General features: G+C 35.3%; 3 protein-coding genes across 5 annotated transcripts; 1 reads left to right on the top strand and 2 right to left on the bottom strand.

Annotated features, from left to right (window-relative positions):
* Nucleotides 1–2,374: 2,374 nt before the first annotated feature.
* LOC102594063 (probable serine/threonine-protein kinase At1g54610) lies at nucleotides 2,375–4,926 on the bottom strand. The gene is made up of 2 exons (XM_015315394.1): nucleotides 4,799–4,926; nucleotides 2,375–4,440 (listed from the first exon to the last, which is right to left on the bottom strand). Exons 1-2 carry the CDS (start codon nucleotides 4,902–4,904, stop codon nucleotides 3,644–3,646), a joined length of 903 nt encoding a protein of 300 aa, XP_015170880.1. The 5' UTR covers nucleotides 4,905–4,926; the 3' UTR covers nucleotides 2,375–3,643.
* LOC102590058 (uncharacterized) lies at nucleotides 2,660–3,553 on the bottom strand. Its single transcript, XM_006361589.2, has 2 exons — nucleotides 3,302–3,553; nucleotides 2,660–3,208 (listed from the first exon to the last, which is right to left on the bottom strand). Exons 1-2 carry the CDS (start codon nucleotides 3,551–3,553, stop codon nucleotides 2,660–2,662), a joined length of 801 nt encoding a protein of 266 aa, XP_006361651.2.
* Nucleotides 4,927–6,575: 1,649 nt separating the features above from the next.
* LOC102589730 (nuclear nucleic acid-binding protein C1D) lies at nucleotides 6,576–13,663 on the top strand. Of its 3 annotated transcripts, none has more exons than XM_015315392.1 (6): nucleotides 6,576–6,938; nucleotides 7,023–7,078; nucleotides 7,257–7,311; nucleotides 7,633–7,713; nucleotides 7,791–8,027; nucleotides 13,218–13,663. In XM_015315392.1, exons 1-5 carry the CDS (start codon nucleotides 6,695–6,697, stop codon nucleotides 8,018–8,020), a joined length of 666 nt encoding a protein of 221 aa, XP_015170878.1. In that variant the 5' UTR covers nucleotides 6,576–6,694; the 3' UTR covers nucleotides 8,021–8,027; nucleotides 13,218–13,663. The 3 variants fall into 3 exon arrangements, with proteins under 3 accessions (XP_015170878.1, XP_006361650.1, XP_015170879.1); XM_006361588.2 differs by lacking the exon at nucleotides 13,218–13,663 and adding an exon at nucleotides 8,364–8,664; XM_015315393.1 differs by lacking the exon at nucleotides 13,218–13,663 and adding an exon at nucleotides 8,330–8,348.
* Nucleotides 13,664–20,184: the final 6,521 nt, after the last annotated feature.

Here is a 20,184-nt window from a genome sequence, read left to right as displayed (position 1 = left end):
TGAACCTGTAGCGCCTTCAAATGACAAAAATAAAAATGGGAATAGAGAACAAAAAACAGAAATGCAGGTGTATTCGAGAAGGAACCGAACTCAAGAAAAAAAGACCGAAGATTCTCAACATTGCCAAAAATCAGTCCCACAAGACCTTACTGTAATTCAAGGTACTCTTCCAACTGATTCTATTTCTAATTCCTTAGATCTAGATCTACCTATTGCGAAACGCAAAGGTGTTAGAAATACTTCTAAATATCCTATTTCTATGTTTGTGTCCTACAAAAAGTTGTCTCCTAGTTATTCAGCCTTTACTTCACAACTCTCTAGTGTGGAGATTCCAACAAATGTGCAGGATGCTCTACAAGTTCCCGAGTGGAAGGAGGCTATTTTGGAGGAATTGCGAGCTCTTGAAAAAAATGAGACATGGGAGTTAGTGGATTTACCCGAGGGAAAGAAACCAGTGGGTTGTAAATGGGTGTTCACCACCAAATTCAAATCAGACGGATCCTTGGAAAGGTATAAGGCCCGCCTAGTAGCTAAGGGATTCACGCAGACATATGGCATTGACTATCTCGAGACGTTTGCTCCAGTAGCTAAGCTAAACTCAATTAGAGTTCTGTTGACAATCGCAGTAAATCTCGACTGGTCTCTTTAGCAATTGGATATGAAGAATGTTTTCTTGAACGGGCACCTAGAGGAAGAAGTCTATATGGATCCCCCACCAGGTTTTGAAGGGAAGTACAAGTCAAAGATATGCAGGCTTAGAAGATCTCTTTATGGTCTAAAACAATCTCCAAGGGCTTGGTTCGAAAGGTTTACTCAATTTGTGAAAAAGCAAGGGTATGTGCAGGGACAAGCAGATCACACAATGTTTACTCGACATTCACTGGAAGGAAAAACAACCGTTCTTATAGTGTATGTTGACGATATTATCCTCACAGGAGATGATGTGGTTGAGATAAAAAATCTAAAGGAACGTCTTGCCTCAGAATTTGAGATAAAGGACTTAGGCCCGCTAAAGTACTTTCTTGGCATGGAGGTTGCATGATTGAAGAAAGGAATTATAGTGTCACAAAGGAAGTATGTTCTTGATCTGTTAAAAGAAACTGGAATGAGTGGTTGTAGACCAATTGAAACTCCAATTGATCCAAACCTGAAGTTTGTAAAGGAAGGAAAATTGATTGATAAGGGCCAATATCAGAGATTGGTAGGCAAGTTGATTTACTTGTCACATACTAGACCTGATATTTCCTTTGCTGTGAGCCTAGTCAGTCAGTTCATGCATTCTCCACGAGAAGAACACCAAGAAGCTGTGTATCGAATCCTAAGGTATCTAAAGAGTTCACCTGGGAAAGGTTTGTTCTTCAAGAAGAACGAGCAAAGAAGTGTTGAGGCTTATACGGATGCAGACTGGGCTGGTTCATCTATTGATAGGAGGTCTACATCTGGATATTGTACATTTGTTTGGGGAAATTTGGTGACATGGAGAAGTAAGAAGAAAAATGTGGTGGCTCGAAGTAGTGCTGAGGCTAGGTATCGATCCATGGCACACGGAATTTGTGAAATATTGTGGCTCAAGAGATTTTTTGGAAGAACTAAGAAGATCCGTGAGTTTTCCAATGAAGTTGTATTGTGACAATAAGGCTGCCATAAGCATTGCTCATAATCCAGTTCAACATGATAGAACAAAGCATGTTGAAGTGGACAGACACTTCATTAAAGAGAAGATTGAAGATGGAAGTGTGTGCATTCCTTTTGTGCCAACAACAGAACAAGTTGCAGATATTTTCACAAAAGGTCTTTTCAGAACTAATTTTGAGTCCTTTGTGAGCAAGTTAGGCATGTTTGATATTTACATGCCAACTTGAGGGGGAGTGTTGAATGAGTAGGCAGATTTAGTCATAATCTGCTCCACCATTGAGCTGGCAGATTTGATTATAATCTGCTCCACAAATAAAGCTGGAAGATTTGATTAGAATCTGCTCCTGTGAATATGGGATTAGAATATATTATTCTAGGAAAATAGTTTAGAGGAAATCCCTTGATTCAAGGATTTCCTAAGAATTAGGGATTGATTAGTTTATTTGGTCTTTACTTGTTCTCTTATAAATACTGTACAAACACTATCAATAAAATATACTTTTGCAGTATCTAAACAATTAGGGATTGATTAGTTTATTTGGTCTTTACTTGTTCTCTTATAAATACTGTAGAAACACCATGAATAATATACTTTTCCAGTATCTAAACTTTCAGCTTCAATATCTAGAGCCATAGGTGAGAAAGATTAAGAAGAATGAAATGGATCTTACGTGGAGCTTATCGGAACTCTGATACCATATAAAGATTCAGAGAAGGAGATGATTCTATTAAATCTGGCAGCAAGCTTGTAAATACATAATATACAACTAACTGGACCTAAAGTGTAGGCCACTATCTGCACAATCTACAATTACTAACTGAAGTTAATGGCTAACTATTCATAAATATGCTCCAAACCTCAGGAGACTTATTCAACCTATAACAACTAGTAACAAGAGATAAATAAAGATAGTTAATAGTTTCACCTTTCCATTCTAGAAATAGACTTTATATTGATCTAGAATAGACCTTTTTTTCTGTAAAAAGAGTGAATATCCAAGCAGCTTATATTGGTTTTCATATCTCAAAACTTAGCTTTACCTAGTTTTTTCTGTTGCTTGGCACGTTCTACAGATTCTTGGATCTGTCGGTCGTGCTCTCTAATTATTCGATCCACATCAATTGGTTTTGATGCAGATGAAAGTGGACCACAATAATGGTTGTCTTCCAGGAAGTTAAGGCCATCTGATTCTGCAGGAGGCAACAATTGTTCAATAAGTTGGTTCTTCTCTAGCTTGGAGTTATTTCCTTCCCCTTCCGCCTTTTTTTCCTTGTCAAACTTAGCCCAGTGCTTTCTTGGTAATCCCTGCATATTGGTTGATGGACCTACAGAATGACTCTTCTTTCCATTTGAGTCATGGACATTTACTTTAGCTATTAATCCCTTCTCTAGCCTCCCACGTGTAACAGCTTTGAGGATCGTGTCATTACACTCTCTGAGTAAATCCTGCATTTTGTCTGATTCATCAGGTGATGGACCTGTCCACTTCTTCTTTCCCTTTATGTCATGGTAATGAATTGGTTCTTTCCATACTACTCTCTGATTATCACTTTGATGGGTAGTAGCAGACCTCTGAGTATAAGAATTTGTTCATTCATTTAGAACTCCTCCTGAGACTTTTTCATTTGTTTTTTCAAGCCTATTCCTGAGTCGTCTTCTGTCTACTGATCGCTGTAATCCTGCATTAAATTCCCTAATCATCTTGGTTTCTTTAGCATCCATCTCATTTCTGGGAGGGCATCGTGGCAAACTTAAAGGATCACAAGCAAATGGTTCTGTTGTGAAGAACTCACCCTGAAGAGCAAGAGCTGCAGTTCCTCGATATTCAGGTTCTATGGAAAGTAAAGTGTCCATCAGTCCTACAGCAGCAGCAGGAAGATCATGAAAGGTTGCTTGAATTTGTCGTCTATAAGGCATTTGCGGCTTTAAAATTGATGCATTAGGTAAGTCAGATTTTAGCCAACATTCATCAGATGGAGAACCACAAAGCTTGAAGTTATAATACAATTACTCAAATTCAGTTTTACCAGGCATAATAGGCTTGCCAGTAAATAGTTCACCAAGTACACAACCAACACCCCATAAATCAACTCCAACTCCATAATGATTTAATCCAAGCAAAAGCTCTGGTGGCCGATACCAGAGAGTCCCAATAATGTTAGTTAAGGGAATGCTTTGTTCTGGATCAAAAAATGTTGACAGCCCAAAATCTGCAATTTTCAAGATACCATCTTTATTAACTAACAGGTTAGAAGTCTTTACATCTCGATGCAAGATACCACGGCTATGGCAGTGATCAAGCCCTTTAAGCAGCTGGTTCATGTAACATTTGATCTCAGGTTCAGATAACTTGACACCTTTCTGTTCTTGAATTCCCTTGAGATCATATTCCATGCAATCAAAAACAAGGCTGCACGCCATTTTAGAGGGGACTACACCTTCCAGCTTGATAACATTCGGGTGATCACCGAGCCTTCGCAATAAGACAATCTCTCTCGCCATAAACTTGAAGCTGCCGGGATCAAGATTGTCAGCACAAACCTTTTTCAAGACAACAATCTTATTGTGCAAACAATCGCGAGCTTTGTAGACATTACTGTAACTTCCTTGGCCAATCTTATGTATCTTCTCGAAAGTATCAGGTGTTCTTGGAAGCCATCCAATTAAAGCTTCACTAGCTACATCAACAAGCCATTTAGGCCATCCAGCAGCAACTAGTTCACTTTCTAAGCCTTTTGGTACTCCTCTGCTGAGTCTTGGATTCAGTCTATTTCTCGTGGTACTACTGTTTTCTTCCTTCTGGTCTGTCATTCATTGAAATTGTCTCAGCTTTTTACTAGATATTCCTTAAGCATGATGTGTATAAGATTTGCCAAGAATGTGGGGGGAAAAATAGATACAACAATAACAATTACTACGAACTACGCCTCAATCTCAAAACAAGTTAAGGTGAACTATATGAATCCTTATAAATACATATGATAAAATTAAGCAACTACTACACCTTAGTCCTTAACAAGTCGGGGATCGGCTATATAACTGCCCATTTTTTAATCTAAGCTCATATCATATCAAAGCATAGATATTTGATTTGTGCATGTCATACTATATGCTAAATGTTTTCTGTATCTTCTGAAAATAAAAGGACAGATGTTGGTTCACCTTCAATGCCTTTTGTTACTTCTCTGTTGAGTCCTGATTTGGTGATGAGGCTTGCTTTAACTGATTCATCTCTGTTACTTGAAAATTTTCCATGACTGGAACCCATAGTTTTCCAATCTAATTAAGTCTTCTTTTACATTAAGTTAACAACACACACTGTTAAGTATTCTTTCCTACTACTAATGAGAAAACCAATCCAAGGGAGTTGACTTCATAAAACCAATTATAATGATAGGTTGAGTTGTCCTATCAGTTTCCTATAAATAATCAATTTGCAAAAACATACTTGTTACTCCTTTTCCTCTGTCCCAAAATAAGTGTCGTTTTGGCAATAATTTTTTTTATCTCAAAATAAGTGTCAACGTAGGAATTCAAAACAAAAATATTTAAGTTTTAAGAAGTTCAACATAATATTAGTTTGGCATAATACATGTAAACCTGCACTTTAACTTGGTCTTAGTTAGCATCTATGTAACAGAGTACGTACCACTGTTGTAAATATGGATGAGTTATCTTCAGTTAATTTAGGCTTTAAGTTTGTAAAGTTTATTATTCAACTAGGGTAGGTCACGTAAGTTTATCGGTTCCTATTTTCTAGAAGTTAGGTTTGCACAATTTGTTTTGTTGGCATTGTATAATATATAACTTCAATTGGAGACTCATTAATAAACAAACAATTCCATTCTACTTCTGTGCAATTATACCATGTCGTTCAACTTTGAATATCACAATCCTACACGACAATTCACGTGAGATATACTTGGATTGATTTGAATCATGTCATGTAGGTTTATGTCATATCATAGAATTTTGAGAGTTAATCAATATTTTTTAATTTAAGTTGTTAATTATTAGTATGATTTATAGTACTTTTAATGTAAGTTGCAAATATATACATTATTAAAAATATTTTTACTCCTATTTCAATTTATGTAGCACAAATTAAATAAAATTTGTAGAGTCAATCAAAATTTTCTTTTAACGTAATTTTCTTAATATGTCATAGGCTCAATATATGTTACTTCATTCATCCAATTTATGTGACGGAGATAGAATTTCAAGGATCAATAGAAATTTTTTTTTGTAACCATACTTTTTTCATTATTATAAGTTGTTAATTATTGCGATTTATAATATTCTAAATGCAATTTGCAAATATATAAACTATTGGAAATGTCTTCACTCTGTGGTACAAATGATACTTGGAAAGTCAATCAAATTTTTATTTGACCGTAATTTTTTTATATAATTTCTTACAAAATTAAGTTATTACTTGTTGTGATTTATAATACATTTTACATAATATAAATTATTGAAAATTCCTTTTATTTAATTTAATACTTAAATGATGTAAATACCCTTAAGTACAATTATATTTCCACAAAGCACACATATTGACAAAGACATGTGTACTTGTAGAGTCTTCTACTATTGTACAATACGTTCAATTTATAAATTTCTAGATATCATGGTGACCTCAATACCCACATAATGTTACTTGATTATAGATAAACATGAAGGCCTCGACGGTCACACATAATTTAATTTCTATTCTATATGAATATCATAATTAGCCGAATTTATTAGATGTTATGTTGCTATGAGCCTTGCCGACTCATAACTTATTTTTCGAGTCAAGATATATACATTTTTTTTTTTTATCATTATTTTTTCACCTGATATCCGAAGCCCACATTGAAGGACTAAATCTGAATCGCGCTCGCAGGGCCCATTTGCAGTTATCTAGCAAGGGTCGACTCGGGTCTAACCCACAAAAAGTCACGAGTTCCTTCAAAAGGCCTTTTCTTTTTCATCAGCGTTCAGTACCGAAAACCCTTTGTTGCTTCTCTTCCCCCAATTCACTTTTCTGCAAAAAAAAATTGGGTGAAGAGTGATATGGAAAGGGCAACAGAGAAAGAGATTGGTAGTAGTAGTACTAGTAGTAGTAGTAATAGGAAACAAATCCCAGATTCAGTGATGGAAGCAGTGAACAGAACCTCAAAAAACATTGACGATTTGAGTAGTAATGTAGACGAATTTCTATCTCTTTATGGCGCTGGTGTTTTTCCCGATTTGGGTCCTCTTCAACAAGCTCAATCTTTGATTTTGCTAGCTAAAGCTACAACAACACTCTTTGCATGTAATTTTTTTACTCTTTTTTCTTGTGAATTTTGAGATGTTGATATGTTTGTACGAGTAAATATTGTTTTTTGATTGGTTACAGTGAGGCTTAGGTGTAAAGGGATCAACCCAGATGACCGCCCTGTCAAATTAGAGTTTGTATGTGTTCTTCCTGGAGATTCTGCTTTTGCTATTCTATGGTGTTCTATTTTTTATAATTTTTGTTCCTCGGATAATAGTAACCCTTTTGGTTGTGAGGGTTTAATTGGTTGATTTGGTGTAAGTTTTAAATTTATTGTCTAATTTTCATCTTTTGTGGTTCTTTTAATTGATATAGGAACGTTTGAGCTTGTTCCAAGAGAAACTGCAGGAATTGATGGCCTTGAATAAAGGTAAGTTTGAATCTTTCTATAAATTTATCAGTGGTAGTGGAATAGATGAAGAAGTTGTGCCAGGAAGGCTATAAAGTAAATGATTTGCTAGACGTATAACTAGAGTGTCCACTTTTATACTATTGTTTCTGATCAGTAAAAAGAGAAGAGTATCATGCTTGCCTCCCATAACATGATGAAGAACGGGTGCTGGAGTAGATATTGAAATGATTTCTGTTTGTTCAGCATATTATAGTTATTGTTCAGAAAGCTTGATTTGTTTCCATATGACGTAACAAGGACAAATGTTGAATACTGACTATTCTCAATTTGTCCTATAAGCGCCATTGCGACCATCAGCAAGGATAAATCCGCAAGGTGCCGCTCGATTTATTGAGCATTCGTTGCCTGATCTTACACCTGGTAACTGCTAAACTGCTTTCTAAATGTGTGCAAGTTCCATTGTGTTTGGTTTGTCTTAAAACAAGTCTGTCTTGCAGATCAGAGAAAAAGCATGAGAGAAATCAGTAAAGGTGACGGGCCTAGGATTAAGTATCTGGAAAGAGTTGTTCATAAGAAGAGGAAGTATCCCGAGCAGCAATCTGTTCGAACTGCTACCCAGGAGTTTCTTGAGAAAGCTGCCCGTGAGCTTCTTGGTGAAAACCAGAGTGGTTTTAAGGGACCTTTACAACTGCCAGAGGGTGATGGTGAAGACGTACCTATGAGCTGATTTTCTGGTAGATTTTTAACTCATTTCTTCCAGTTTATATATTCTCTCTCTACTTTATGGTCTTGGTAGTTGCGGTGTTGGCATTTATTTTATCTTCTCAAAACATTTTCGTGATTTTCCTAATTCCAAGTGCATGTGTATATGATGTTGTGTGGGTATGGAATAAAGTTACTCAAATCTACCTCTTCTTTTGTTGAATTTGTAGTTGAGATATCGAAGAATTTTTTTTATTTCGTACGTAGAATTTTTAAAAAATATATTTCCAACACCAGTTGAACATATTAGTGACTCCATTGTTTTTCTCCATGGGAGAATTCATGACGTCTTCCATACATTGCCGTAGGAACTGTCTGATGCAGCTTCATATGGACCAAGTTTAACACGCTGTTCTAATGATGGAGATACTGAGGACATTCATTTTCTTTTTTTGAAACATCAAGAGATACTAAGAACATACATATAATTGAACTTTATTAGTAGGCTTCCTTTTTTTTCTATGAAAGAATTGAACAACACGTGTTTAAGAGCAAAGCATGTGCAGCACATGTTCTGAAAAAACTGCTTTTATGTATTGGCCTTTTGGACCATGTCAAGAAGATGTATGCTGAATAAGTACATTTCTTGAATTGCACAACTTTCTTGCTCTAGTGCAAATGCTATGTATTGTCTTCGAGAAAATGATCAAAATAGTCCTTCATGTATAGGGTATGAATTATTTTGATCCTTTATCTATATCATCTTATCTAAATAGTCCTTAATATATACATAAAAAGTATCATTTTGGTCCTAGCCCTAAAAACTAACTGAAAACATAAAAAAACTGTTAAGTTTAACTGTGGATCCCACACTCTTCTTCCTCTCTCTTTCTTCGTCATTGCTTCTCCTTCATGTTCTTTTTTTTTGTCATTTCTTCTACGATTTCTGCTCCCAAAATCCTCTCATATTCGGCAATGAAAGCGATAATTTGTGATTGATTGTAATTAGCTTCTTTGAAAAGTTGTCAAGATCCCCTTTCCCCTCCATGAAAAGGAAGGGAAATAAACAGAAGGGAATTGGTAGCTATGATACCTTTAACTGAAACATTTAAGTTAGTCTTTCCAGGTCAGCCATGACTGGCCAGGATTGCGAAGAGGTGTAAAATTTTATCCAACTGATCAAGAGATTATTTGGCACTTACTTGGAAAAGTCGAAGGTGGTGATCGGAATTCCCATCCTTTTATTGATGAGTTCATTCCAACTGTTGATGAGGATGATGACATCTGCTATACACATCCTCAAAATTTAGCAGGTATACAAATTATCGCTTTCATTGCTGAATATGAGAGGATTTTGGGAGCAAAAATCGTAAAAGAAATGGAAAAAAAAAGAACATGAAGGAGAAGCAATGACGAAGAAAGAGAGAGGAAGAAGAGTGTGGGATCCACAGTTAAACTTAACAGTTTTTTTTATGTTTTCTATTAGTTTTTAGGGTTAGGACCAAAATGATACTTTTTATATATATATTAAGGACTATTTAGATAAGATGGTATAGATAAATGACTAAAATAATTCAAACCCTATACATGAAGGACTATTTTGATCATTTTCTCTATTGTCTTCCTTTCAGTTTATTTGGCTTAGTTTGCTCACCTTCTCTTTCGTAGAAAGGATCTAGACTCAGATTTAAAGTGTGATCAGGACTTTAGATTATGCACTAATTTTCATGTAAGTTGAAAGAAATAGTTGTTTCTCAAGGATAATAGATTCTTGGAGATGTTGGGGATCCTCTTTTTTTTTTTTTGAAACTTGTAAGATTGTATTCTTCAGCATTAAGGGCATGCTGGTCACCACCAAAATGTGTCAGTTACAAGCTTCCTATCAAATCTACAATCTGGTCCCCTCAATTAACCTCAAAGTGAATCAAGTCCATTCTCAAAAGGAAATGCAGAGTGCAGTTGGTTGATGAACGTATAAAAATTCTTTTACTCATCCAAAATGAAAAACATAAATGATTTTTGGAGGTTATTATATAATCTCAGCAAATGTTATGGCCAAAGAGATCCATTTTGTGACATGATCTGCTTTTCATCAAGGAATCGAAAGGTTTTTTTAGGAACGTGTCAAAAGGTTATGGTGAAAATGGGACATTGTAAAAAAAAGGACTTGTATGATATATCAAAGTGGCTCTAATCTAGATATTGAGGGTGCAACCTCTATTGTCTTTTCTTAGTCACATTCATCTTAATAGGTCAGAAATGCAATCCTCATGGGGATCATGCCACTTACTGTCTTCCACTAAGTTTGGTATTAAATCTAGATCCTTGTAATAAACAAAAATTTCCTTCCCAAAGATACTGAAGACCAACGGTCAAAAAGAAAATGAGGAAGGAAAAGAGGGGTTAGGAATAGAAAGGTAGGATCAAGCAATCAAAGATAAGTCACTAAAAGGGCAGCTCCATGCACCACGTTTGCGCCATAGACCGTGTTGCGAAAGGGCCGGATCTACATGGGAGAGTGAGGGTGCCACGGCACCCGGTCACTTGGCTAAATTTTTCGTATACACATATGTTTTTTTAATTAGTAATGATATATATAAAGGTTGGCACCCACAACACTGTAGTAGTCGCTGGTCTGGTGGCCATTGGCCTGGGTGCCAGGGGCTATGTCTGAGTTGGAATCCCTGTGAACATTTTTAAAAAAAAATAATTCACAAATCACACACTCTAAAGCAAATAAATATCCGTATTTCTTGTACCTTTTTTTTGTCTTTTCTTCTTTTCCCAGTTCCCTTTCTATATTTTCGTTCTTATTCCAATGTATATTTTTGCTTCTTTCTTTTGTTTTTGTTAGAAAAAATCTTTTTCAAAATCTTCAAGTATTTGACTGAATGTGATTTTAATCTTTTTCCTTTTTTATTCCTTCAAAATACATTTTATCTGTTGAATTTTATTCCTTGTTTTTAATCTTTTGTACAAAAGTAACAGAAGCAAAGCCCAATGTATGCTACTTTATTGTTTTTTTCCCGCTTCATTAAGATTTTTATTTTTATTTGAAATAATTTTTTTATTATGTTGTATTGATATTTTGCAAATTTCTTGATGAAAATATTTCTATTTGTTTGTATTGTCAATAGGAGGATAAATATCATGTATACATGCTGCGCTTTGATTTTTGTTTTTCCTATAGAACTCGTCGATAAATGTGTATTACTTATAAATAAAAAATCTTGTAAATTAAAATGAATTAATTCAAAACAGATTGAACTGACTGAATGTCCGTCCTAATTAGATGTTCATCACTAGGGATAAGTTTGTATTAAAGATACTGCCAACCAAATACGAACTTCAGGTGTGCACTTTAAAAAAGAAATGAGTGAGAGACTGTTCTTCAAATATAGAAAATCATTCTTTATCCCTTCAAAAATTTCCTATTTCTCTCTTTTCATACAACCCACATAAGTGTCAATCCTGCCTGATGTCTTCTTTTCTATCTTCTAAAGGCCCACTTCTCTTAAAGGTTCAAGTGACAAAAATACCTCTTTGAGAATGAGTGGCATAGCTCATTGTATTCTGAACCATCTCCAGAGTTAGGTGCTGACAATGTAGAGGGTGATGATTATTGACTTCACCAGAATTCTTAACATAAAACTTCAATTGACATCTGTGATAATCCTCCTCAAAATTTTCAGCTGCCAAAAGTCGTTTCCCTAACTGCCAGCCATGTGTAATAGGCACACTGTCTCTTTCTCCTGGGAATTGAAATTTGGAGGCATGTAAATCCAACTCCACGTTAACCCAAGACCTTTTTGTAGTAGGATCTATTACTCCCCAACACCTGCCTTTACTCATCCTGATTGCTATGTGAAGTGTTTTGTATTATGAAGCAAGACAACTAGATGTTAGAATTCCGTGATTTCCCAATCTTGCAAACACACGTAACAAGATAAGTAATGACAGGGTGTTTAATTTATAGTACATAGCACCCTTACGATCTATAATCACTGCAATAATTAAAAGAAATGTCCAATAATACTAACAGAGAAAGACTGGAGTTGGGGCTACAAACAGAGAAAGATGGAGGATGATCCTTGCTTGTATTTGGTGGACTATATGGAGGGAGAGAAACGATAGATGTTTTTAGAATAGGAACAACAACCTGCAAGAAGTAAAGCTTAAGTGTATTTTGTTCTTTTGCTTTTGGTGTACAAATGTTTACTCCACTGAAACTGAGTCAATCATAGATGTTTTTAGGGTCCATTTAGATTTGGTTCAGTTTTTGGATAGATTATACTTCCTTTCTGCTTATTTGGAAATATGGTTTTTCAGTACTACCTAAGTACTATAAGAAATGCAAATGTTACCAATTTTTTTTTTAAAAAAAAGGTCCAATAATACTAGATCCACATTTAGAGCGAGCATTAGGTGATCTGAAGATATGAATCGGTACAACTTAGTAAATTTTAGATGATGATTTTTACTGTCCTTTTTTTCCTTATGAAGTACCTGTGATTTATCAATGAAACAGCCGGGGGATGCAAAGCAATACAAAAGCTGTTGCAGCTTCTATACCTAACGTAATGAGCAAACAAAATCAAGGAACATTTTACATTGTTCAATTTTGCTTTAACAATAAGATGAGGCATTTCGTTCCAAGCTTGGAATTGGTGGTGATTCCCCTTCAAAGCGACTCAGGTTTCTTTCCTTCCATAATGTCCTAGAAAATCACCCGCGATAATGACGTGCTGTAATCTTTTTATTGATCTGTACCATCGAAACTTCTTTTGCTGTTTGAGCACAAAACATGTGCAAAATATCCTTTGTTGTACTGTAGTGAAGAGGGGTGGTAAATTTTTCTGTGATGTAATTGCACAAATAACAACTACTACATAGTACTAGTCTGCTCTTCTCGAGGTTTTCTTGAGTAAGGCAAATCTCCTGCATGACCAACTCGCTAAAACATGCATAGGAAAAGTAAGTGTCCCTGAAATGAGATTAGCATCTAAGGTATGCTATAATAAGAACATACATGAGACCCGTACACATTAATGATTGGGTTTTAGAGCCACGAGACTGACACCAATTATATCTTATGCAGTGCTTCCTTCTTAGAGTTGAGGGTCTTTTGGAAACCACCTCTCTACCTCAAAGAGGTAGAGGTAAGGTCTGCGTACATTTATTTTACCTTCCCCTGCATAAAATAGTCTGATGACGCCATGCAGGTGCGCACCAGATTTTGTGCTGATGAGCTTTTCAAGCATTTTGTTCGAGTTCCAACCTATGACGAAGATACTCAGATTATTCGCAAGCTTTGCAGCAATTGCTACTTTTGCCGCTGATCGTTGATGCAAGTTAAAATTTAATAGAGTTTGCTTTCGGTATTCAGCTATGAATCCAAAGTTACTCCTTTTTCTGTAAGGTTTGTTTATTGCAAGAGAAAGCTGGCAGTTATATGTACAATAGTGCAGCAAAAACTAGAAATTATCTTTTTGTAGTTTCATTTGTTTTCCATAGATCCTCTGGCAGTAGGAGCAAAAAGCTGGGATCTTTTTATTATTCACTTTCTATGACAAATGGTGAAGACTATTACATGGTTAGTGTAGAAGAAAAGCAAGCATATTTCAGATCCAGCTTTCAATAGGGGTGTTTATGTATTATCGATTCGGTTTATCGGTTTATCGGTTTTCGATTTTTAATATGCTAAATCAATAACCAAATCAATATTTTTTTATCGGTTTTGGTCCTTAACGGTTCGATTTTGGTTTAATTATAAAATAAATATATGAGTTCTCTAATAAATTTGATGTGACAAGACAATAATGTAACTTTATAAATGTTCATAAAATAGAAATAATAATAACAAACATGAAAAGAATTATACATGTGTAACATAGTGAATTTAAGAGGAATATGATTTTTACTTTAGGTTTTGACCGTTTGTATAATGTGAAGTCGTATATTGAGATTAATATTTAATATTTATGTATAATGTGAAATCGTGAACTCAATGTCACAGATGTTGAGATTAATATTTAATATTTATGTATAGGTAAAAGTAGTAAATTACTATATTCTTAATAAGTTATCAGTTTATCCAATATTAAAAATCAATATCGAACCAATACCCAATAGTTTCTTTTTATAAAATCATTAAAAACCCATTAACTCAATTCCAATAACAATAAACCAATAACACTTTTTTTTGGGTTTGATTTATTGGTCGGTTCGATTTTCACACACCCCTAACTTTCAAGGATAATTAGTATCTACAACATGTTAGTTGTGTTACATTATATCTTAATAGACTTGCTTGTGAATTCGAATTCTTGGGAAACAAGCGTGAATATACTCATTGACCATCTAGTTGTTCTAAGTCAATTTTACTTTGAAAGAAAAATATACTATAGGGCTAGTTGTTTTTTTCATTTAAAACATGGATGTTTTATGCATCTGTTTATAACATTGATGCAAAATTAACTAGCAAGGCAGCCTCATTGCCCTACAGTACGTTTTAAAAGCACATGTTTCATAACTTCAAGCCTATATATAGGCAGACACTTAACAAAATAGTTCCACAAATATATCAGTCTATAAAACAACTTACTCCATTAATTCATGAATGACTCCGTCTTCAGCGCCTTGGTGAAAATATCAGCAACTTGATCTTCACTCCTGCAGTAAATCAGATCAATTGTTCCATTATGGCTAAGATCTCGTAAGAAATAGAACTTCACATCGATGTGCTTGGATGAGTTCTTGGATAGCTTGATTGCTGAATCATTATCACAAAATATTTTGGTAGCTCCTGGTTGCTTGAATTTCAACTCCTCTAGAAGTCTTCTCAACCAAATAGCTTTTGACAACCACAAGCAGTTGCAGCAACAAACTCGGCTTCTGTAGTAGACAAGTGCATTTCTGTGGGATTCTCCATGTACCTGCTGATTAAACTCACATAGTACATTATGTCAGGCCTTGTAGCAGTGAGATACATTAAGCTGCCTACGATTTGCTTGTAAAGTGTGCTGTCAACCTTCTTCCCAATTTGATCTTTGTGTAGCTTCAAACCAAGTTCAGCAGGATTGTTAACTGGATTGCAATCCATCATCTGAAATTTGTCTACAATTTCCCCAACATATTTCTTTTGAGAGATAAAAATCCCTTTTATCAGATTGCACTACCTCTATGCCAAGAAAGTAATGCATCAATCCAAGGTCGGACATTTCAAACTCATCCATCATCGACTTCTTAAATTCTTCAAACATGACACCACAATTCCCAGTATAAATAAGATCATCAACATACAAGCAAATAATTAGCATCTTTCCCTGATCCCCAATCTTAACAAACAATGTATGTTCATAAGGACATTTCGAAAAACCAACTTTTAGAAAATACCCCTCAATTCGACTATACCAAGCCCGATGAGCTTGTTTTAGACCATAGAGGGCCTTTTTTCAATTTGTAAACCTTAAGCTCTCATTTTCAATTTTAACATAACCAGGAGGTTGTTCAACGAATACAAGTTCCTCCAAGTACTCACGTAAGAATGCCGACTTGACATCTAGCTGGAAAATAGGCCAAGACTAATGAGCTGCCAATGCAATAACCAGTCTGATTGTATCATGCCTAGCAACGGGAGAAAATACTTTGGTATAATCAATCCCATATTGTTGCTTGTATCCCTTAGCCACTAAACGTGCCTTGTACTTGTCTACTTCGCCATTTTCCTTCAACTTTGTTTTGAACACCCATTTCACTCTTAACGGTTTTATGTCCATTTGGAAGGTCGGACAACTCCCAAGTATCATTGCGTTCTATGGCATCAATTTCATCATCCATTTTTCTTCCTTTACAGCACTCTCAAAAGATGTAGGATCACAATCTGAAAACAAGGCAAAGTGAGTAATTGGATCTTCAATTCCAGTTACCTTGTAATCTTTCATCCAAGCCGGTCTTCTTCTAACACTCCCGAGACTTTGAGTTGCTTCTTCATTTTCTACAACAATAAGGGATGAAACTGATGAATTTTCCAGCACACAGGGTGCTGAAAATTGCTCTTGTTCAACGTCACTGTCACAGAGGATTTGGGTAGGTTGTTGCCTATTAAGTGTTTTTCTTGTCAAAAGTAACATCCAATCTTTTTGGTTAATGGATTAAACAACTTATATGCTTTGGAAGACTCACTTACACCAAGGAAAACACATTTTTCAGCTTTGTCATCAAGTTTCTTCCTTCTTTCATCCGGGACATGAGCATATGCAATGCATCCAAAGATTCTAAAATGATCTACTGCTGGTTTTCTCCCATTCCATGCCTCCTGCGGTGTCATATTTTTAACAGAAAAAGTTTGAATTCTGTTTAAAATATTAACACTCTAATTTACCGACTCTGGCCAAAATGTCTTTAGAATGCTTCCTATCACTAACAAACTTCTCACCATGTTGAGGATGATTCTATTATTCCTTTTCGATACACCATTCTATTGTGGTGAATACACAGTTGTAAGCTCTCTTCGAATACCATTCTCTACATTGAACACTTCAAATTCAATATTCGCCACCACAATTAGTTCGGAGAGCCTTAATGGTTTCCACTGCTTCATTTTTCACACTAACTTTGAAGCTTTTAAATGTTGAAAAAACTTCAAATTTTTCTTTTAAAATATAAACCCAAGTTTTCCTTGAAAAATCATCAGTAAAAGTGACTAAATATTGTTTACCTCCATCGGACGTTGGGTTTATCGGGCCATAAAGATCTGAATACACCAGCTCCAAAGCATCATTTGCTCTCCATGACTTTCCTTTGGGAAATTGAGAGCGAGGTTGTTTACCAACAACACATTCTGGAAGGAGCATCGATTTGAGGAAGATCAGTGACCATGTTTTTCTGTTGGAGTGTCTTCAACCCTCCAAAACTCAAGTTACCATAACGAAAAGGCCACATCCATGTGGAATCATTTACTTCAGCCATCAAACAAGATTGAATACTATCAATCTTTAGCGGAAATAATCTGTTGGGAGCTCATTTGAACTATTGCAATAGCTCCTCTCACAGGATCATAACCTTTTTCATAGTGATTACATAACCCTTCTATTGCAGCTGACCAGCACTAAGTAAATTAGTTTTCAAATCTGGGACATATAACACATCAGAGATTGTTTCCAGAAAACCATTCTTGGTTTTAATCCTAATATCACCTTTCCCATCACTTCTACAGTTGAACAATCACCAAATGCCACAGTAGAATGGAAATCTTCATTTAGAGATGAAAAAGAAAATTTGCTTCCACACATATGGTTACTGCACTCGGAGTCTACATACCAAATGTCATGCTCGTATTTTTTTCCATCATGGACAACCAATAACAAAGTTTATACTTCCTTATTTCAACAAAATTGGCTCTTTCTTATTTTCTCTGTCTTTAGGTAGTCTAGTATAACAATCAGATGCATAATGACCAAATTTATGACATCTGTAGCACTCTACCTTGGATTTGTCATGGTCTCTAACTCTGCTTTGAGATTGATCAGTATTGGATTTGAAATCTCCTCTTCCTCTTCCTTGACCTCTACCTCTACCTCTTCCTCTATAGTTGCTGGAACAAGTATTAGTAGAAGCCTTCAATGCTTGCTCCTGGATTCCAGAAATTTTGTTCATGTTTTGTTCAGGAACTAGTTAAGAACTTTGCAACTCATCTATATCTTTTGACTCTTCAAATGAGCAGACAACATAATTATATTTTGATGTCAGTGAGCGCAAAATCTTCTCCACAATGCCTACATCGTGTATCTTCTCACTGTGGAAACGTATCTTGTTGGTTATTTCCATTGTTGTAGCACAATAATTGGTGACAGATTCTCCTTCCTTCACCTCTAGTGTTTCAAAATCCTTTCTCAAAGCTTGAAGTTGTGCACGCTTAACTCTGGTAGAACCTTGATACTTCTTCTTCATGGAATCCCAAATATCCTTGGAAGTTTCTTTGCAAAGAATAGTTTCCAAGATGGAACGATCAATTGCCTGAAAGAGATAGTTCTTCGCTTTCAGGTCTTTATGCTTTCAAGCTTCTAGTTCCTCTTTTTGAGCAACTATCGCAGTTGTGCCCGTTGGCTGGTGAATTTCAGATTCTATTACTTGCCAATACTCCTTAGATCACATTAAATTTTCCATTAACATGCTCCAATGATGATAGTGGCCATCAAAGCGTGGAATAGCTGCTTGTACAAAACTATTTTCATTAGCCATTAGGTAATATGAAGAAGAAATATGTGGCTGCCTCACTTGTTTTCTCTCTCACGATAGCCTGGCTTTGATACTCTTAAAAAGTGATAAATAAGTACTTAAAAGAGGAAAACAATTGCTGGAAAACTACTTAGACGCTTACCAAAATAGTTCCATGATAATGCTCAACTACACTTCATCTAATTCTAAGTGTAGGTGGTCGCTAACAAGTATAAATCCAACTAAGAGTTGGGGTCGATCCCACATAGAGTGATACAATAAAAAACCGATCAAGAAAAAAAATTGTGTTCTAATCGTTTGTAGAAGTAGAAGTTTCGTAAAACTAAAGTAAATCACAAAGTTTGAATGATTAATATCAAATGGGGGAATTTGGGTAACCAATTTACGACTAATAAAAACGAAAGTAAGCAAGTAGGGAGTTGCTCGGATGGTAAGCACCCCTCACTTCCAACCCGAAGGTTGTGAGTTCGAGTCACCAAGGGAGCAAAAAGGGGTGGGAGCTCCTAGGGAGGGTAAAAAAAAAAACTAATTATTCGACTCTGGCACTTCATTCTCAAGCAAGTATCAAGTTCTAAGCTAGAATTGCATTTACAACTATAATTCCTAAATTAAAACATGAACAATTAATTGAACCTACTTCAACTCAACAATAAAATGAGTAACTAACAACACCCATTAGCTACAATCATTTTTAAATGCTCAAATTAAAACTAAAAATCTCACAATCTCTAAAATCCTGTGTGAAAAAATAATGTTCTATAAAGTAAAAGATCAAAAAATACAGCAATGAACAATGGGGAATGTTTTAGAACTATTAGGAACTCCTTCTCTTCTTTTTGAAAATTGCATTTATACGCTTTCATAATTTCAGCACAGAGTCCACTCGGTGAAGTAAGTCGGGCTCGCCGACCTGATCGGCGATGTGCCGAGTGCTCCTCTTCTTGCCTTTTTGGTGTGGCTTTTTCACCCAATGTTTCTATGACTTTCGGCGAGCTGGGTCGGCATCGCCGATCCCTTCGGCGTGTCACTGAACTACTCCTTTGCTTCCCAAGTTGGTATTGTCCATGGGTTGAAATGCTGGAACTTTAGGCGAGCTGAAGGTCCACTCGGCAAGTCATCGAGTGGTTTTGGCGAGTACCAGCTTTGCTTTCCTTCACTTCCTTGAACCATATGAGAAACAAACTATGAAGGAAGGGCAGATTACTGCATTGAAGCGGAATGGATGAAATGTAGACTTACTTTTAAGACATTGTCTGATAAGAATATGACTTAAATATATTTATGTGAATATGATATATAAAGAAAATTTAACATAAAAAAGTTTTGACATTTATATTAGAACTCCCACATTAGATCAATTTGATAAAATGTTCTACATTATTCATGTATTTTCATAAATAAAATTTAATATTCTTCAATAATAGCATAAATAGATATATCAAATTCTTCTATATTCTTTGACAAATTCTATAGAAGAAGACTAATTAAGAAATCAACAAACGGAAAAATTACCTATCTAGACATCTTTATTTACCATATTTCTATTATTCCCTAACATTTCAAAATATTACAAAAATCTCTCTTTTTCCTTCAAAACCCCAGTGTTCCGGATACATAACTTCTCAACACTCAAATAAATGTTTCTCTTCCTATTTTCACTCTCTTAATCTCTTCCTATTTTCACTACCCAAGGGTGTGTTTGGTATGCCAATTTTCTCATGTTTGGTTAGCTTAAATGTTTGGAAAATCAACTCATTTTCCTCAAAATTAAGGAAAATGACTTCCCTTCCAAAATTAAGGAAAACATTTTCAAAACTCTACTTCATCCTTTATTTATTTTTTCTTACCCTACATATCCCGTACCCGACCCTCCCCATTCAAAAAAGAAAAAAAATTAAATTTTCTTATTTTTTAAATTTCAAATATATTTTTATCATTACCGCCAAACCA

The sequence above is a fragment of the Solanum tuberosum genome, unplaced genomic scaffold (assembly GCF_000226075.1).
Source record: "Solanum tuberosum cultivar DM 1-3 516 R44 unplaced genomic scaffold, SolTub_3.0 scf00358, whole genome shotgun sequence".
NCBI classification, from domain to species: Eukaryota; Viridiplantae; Streptophyta; class Magnoliopsida; order Solanales; family Solanaceae; genus Solanum; species Solanum tuberosum.
This window is presented reverse-complemented; position numbering and strand designations above follow the sequence as displayed.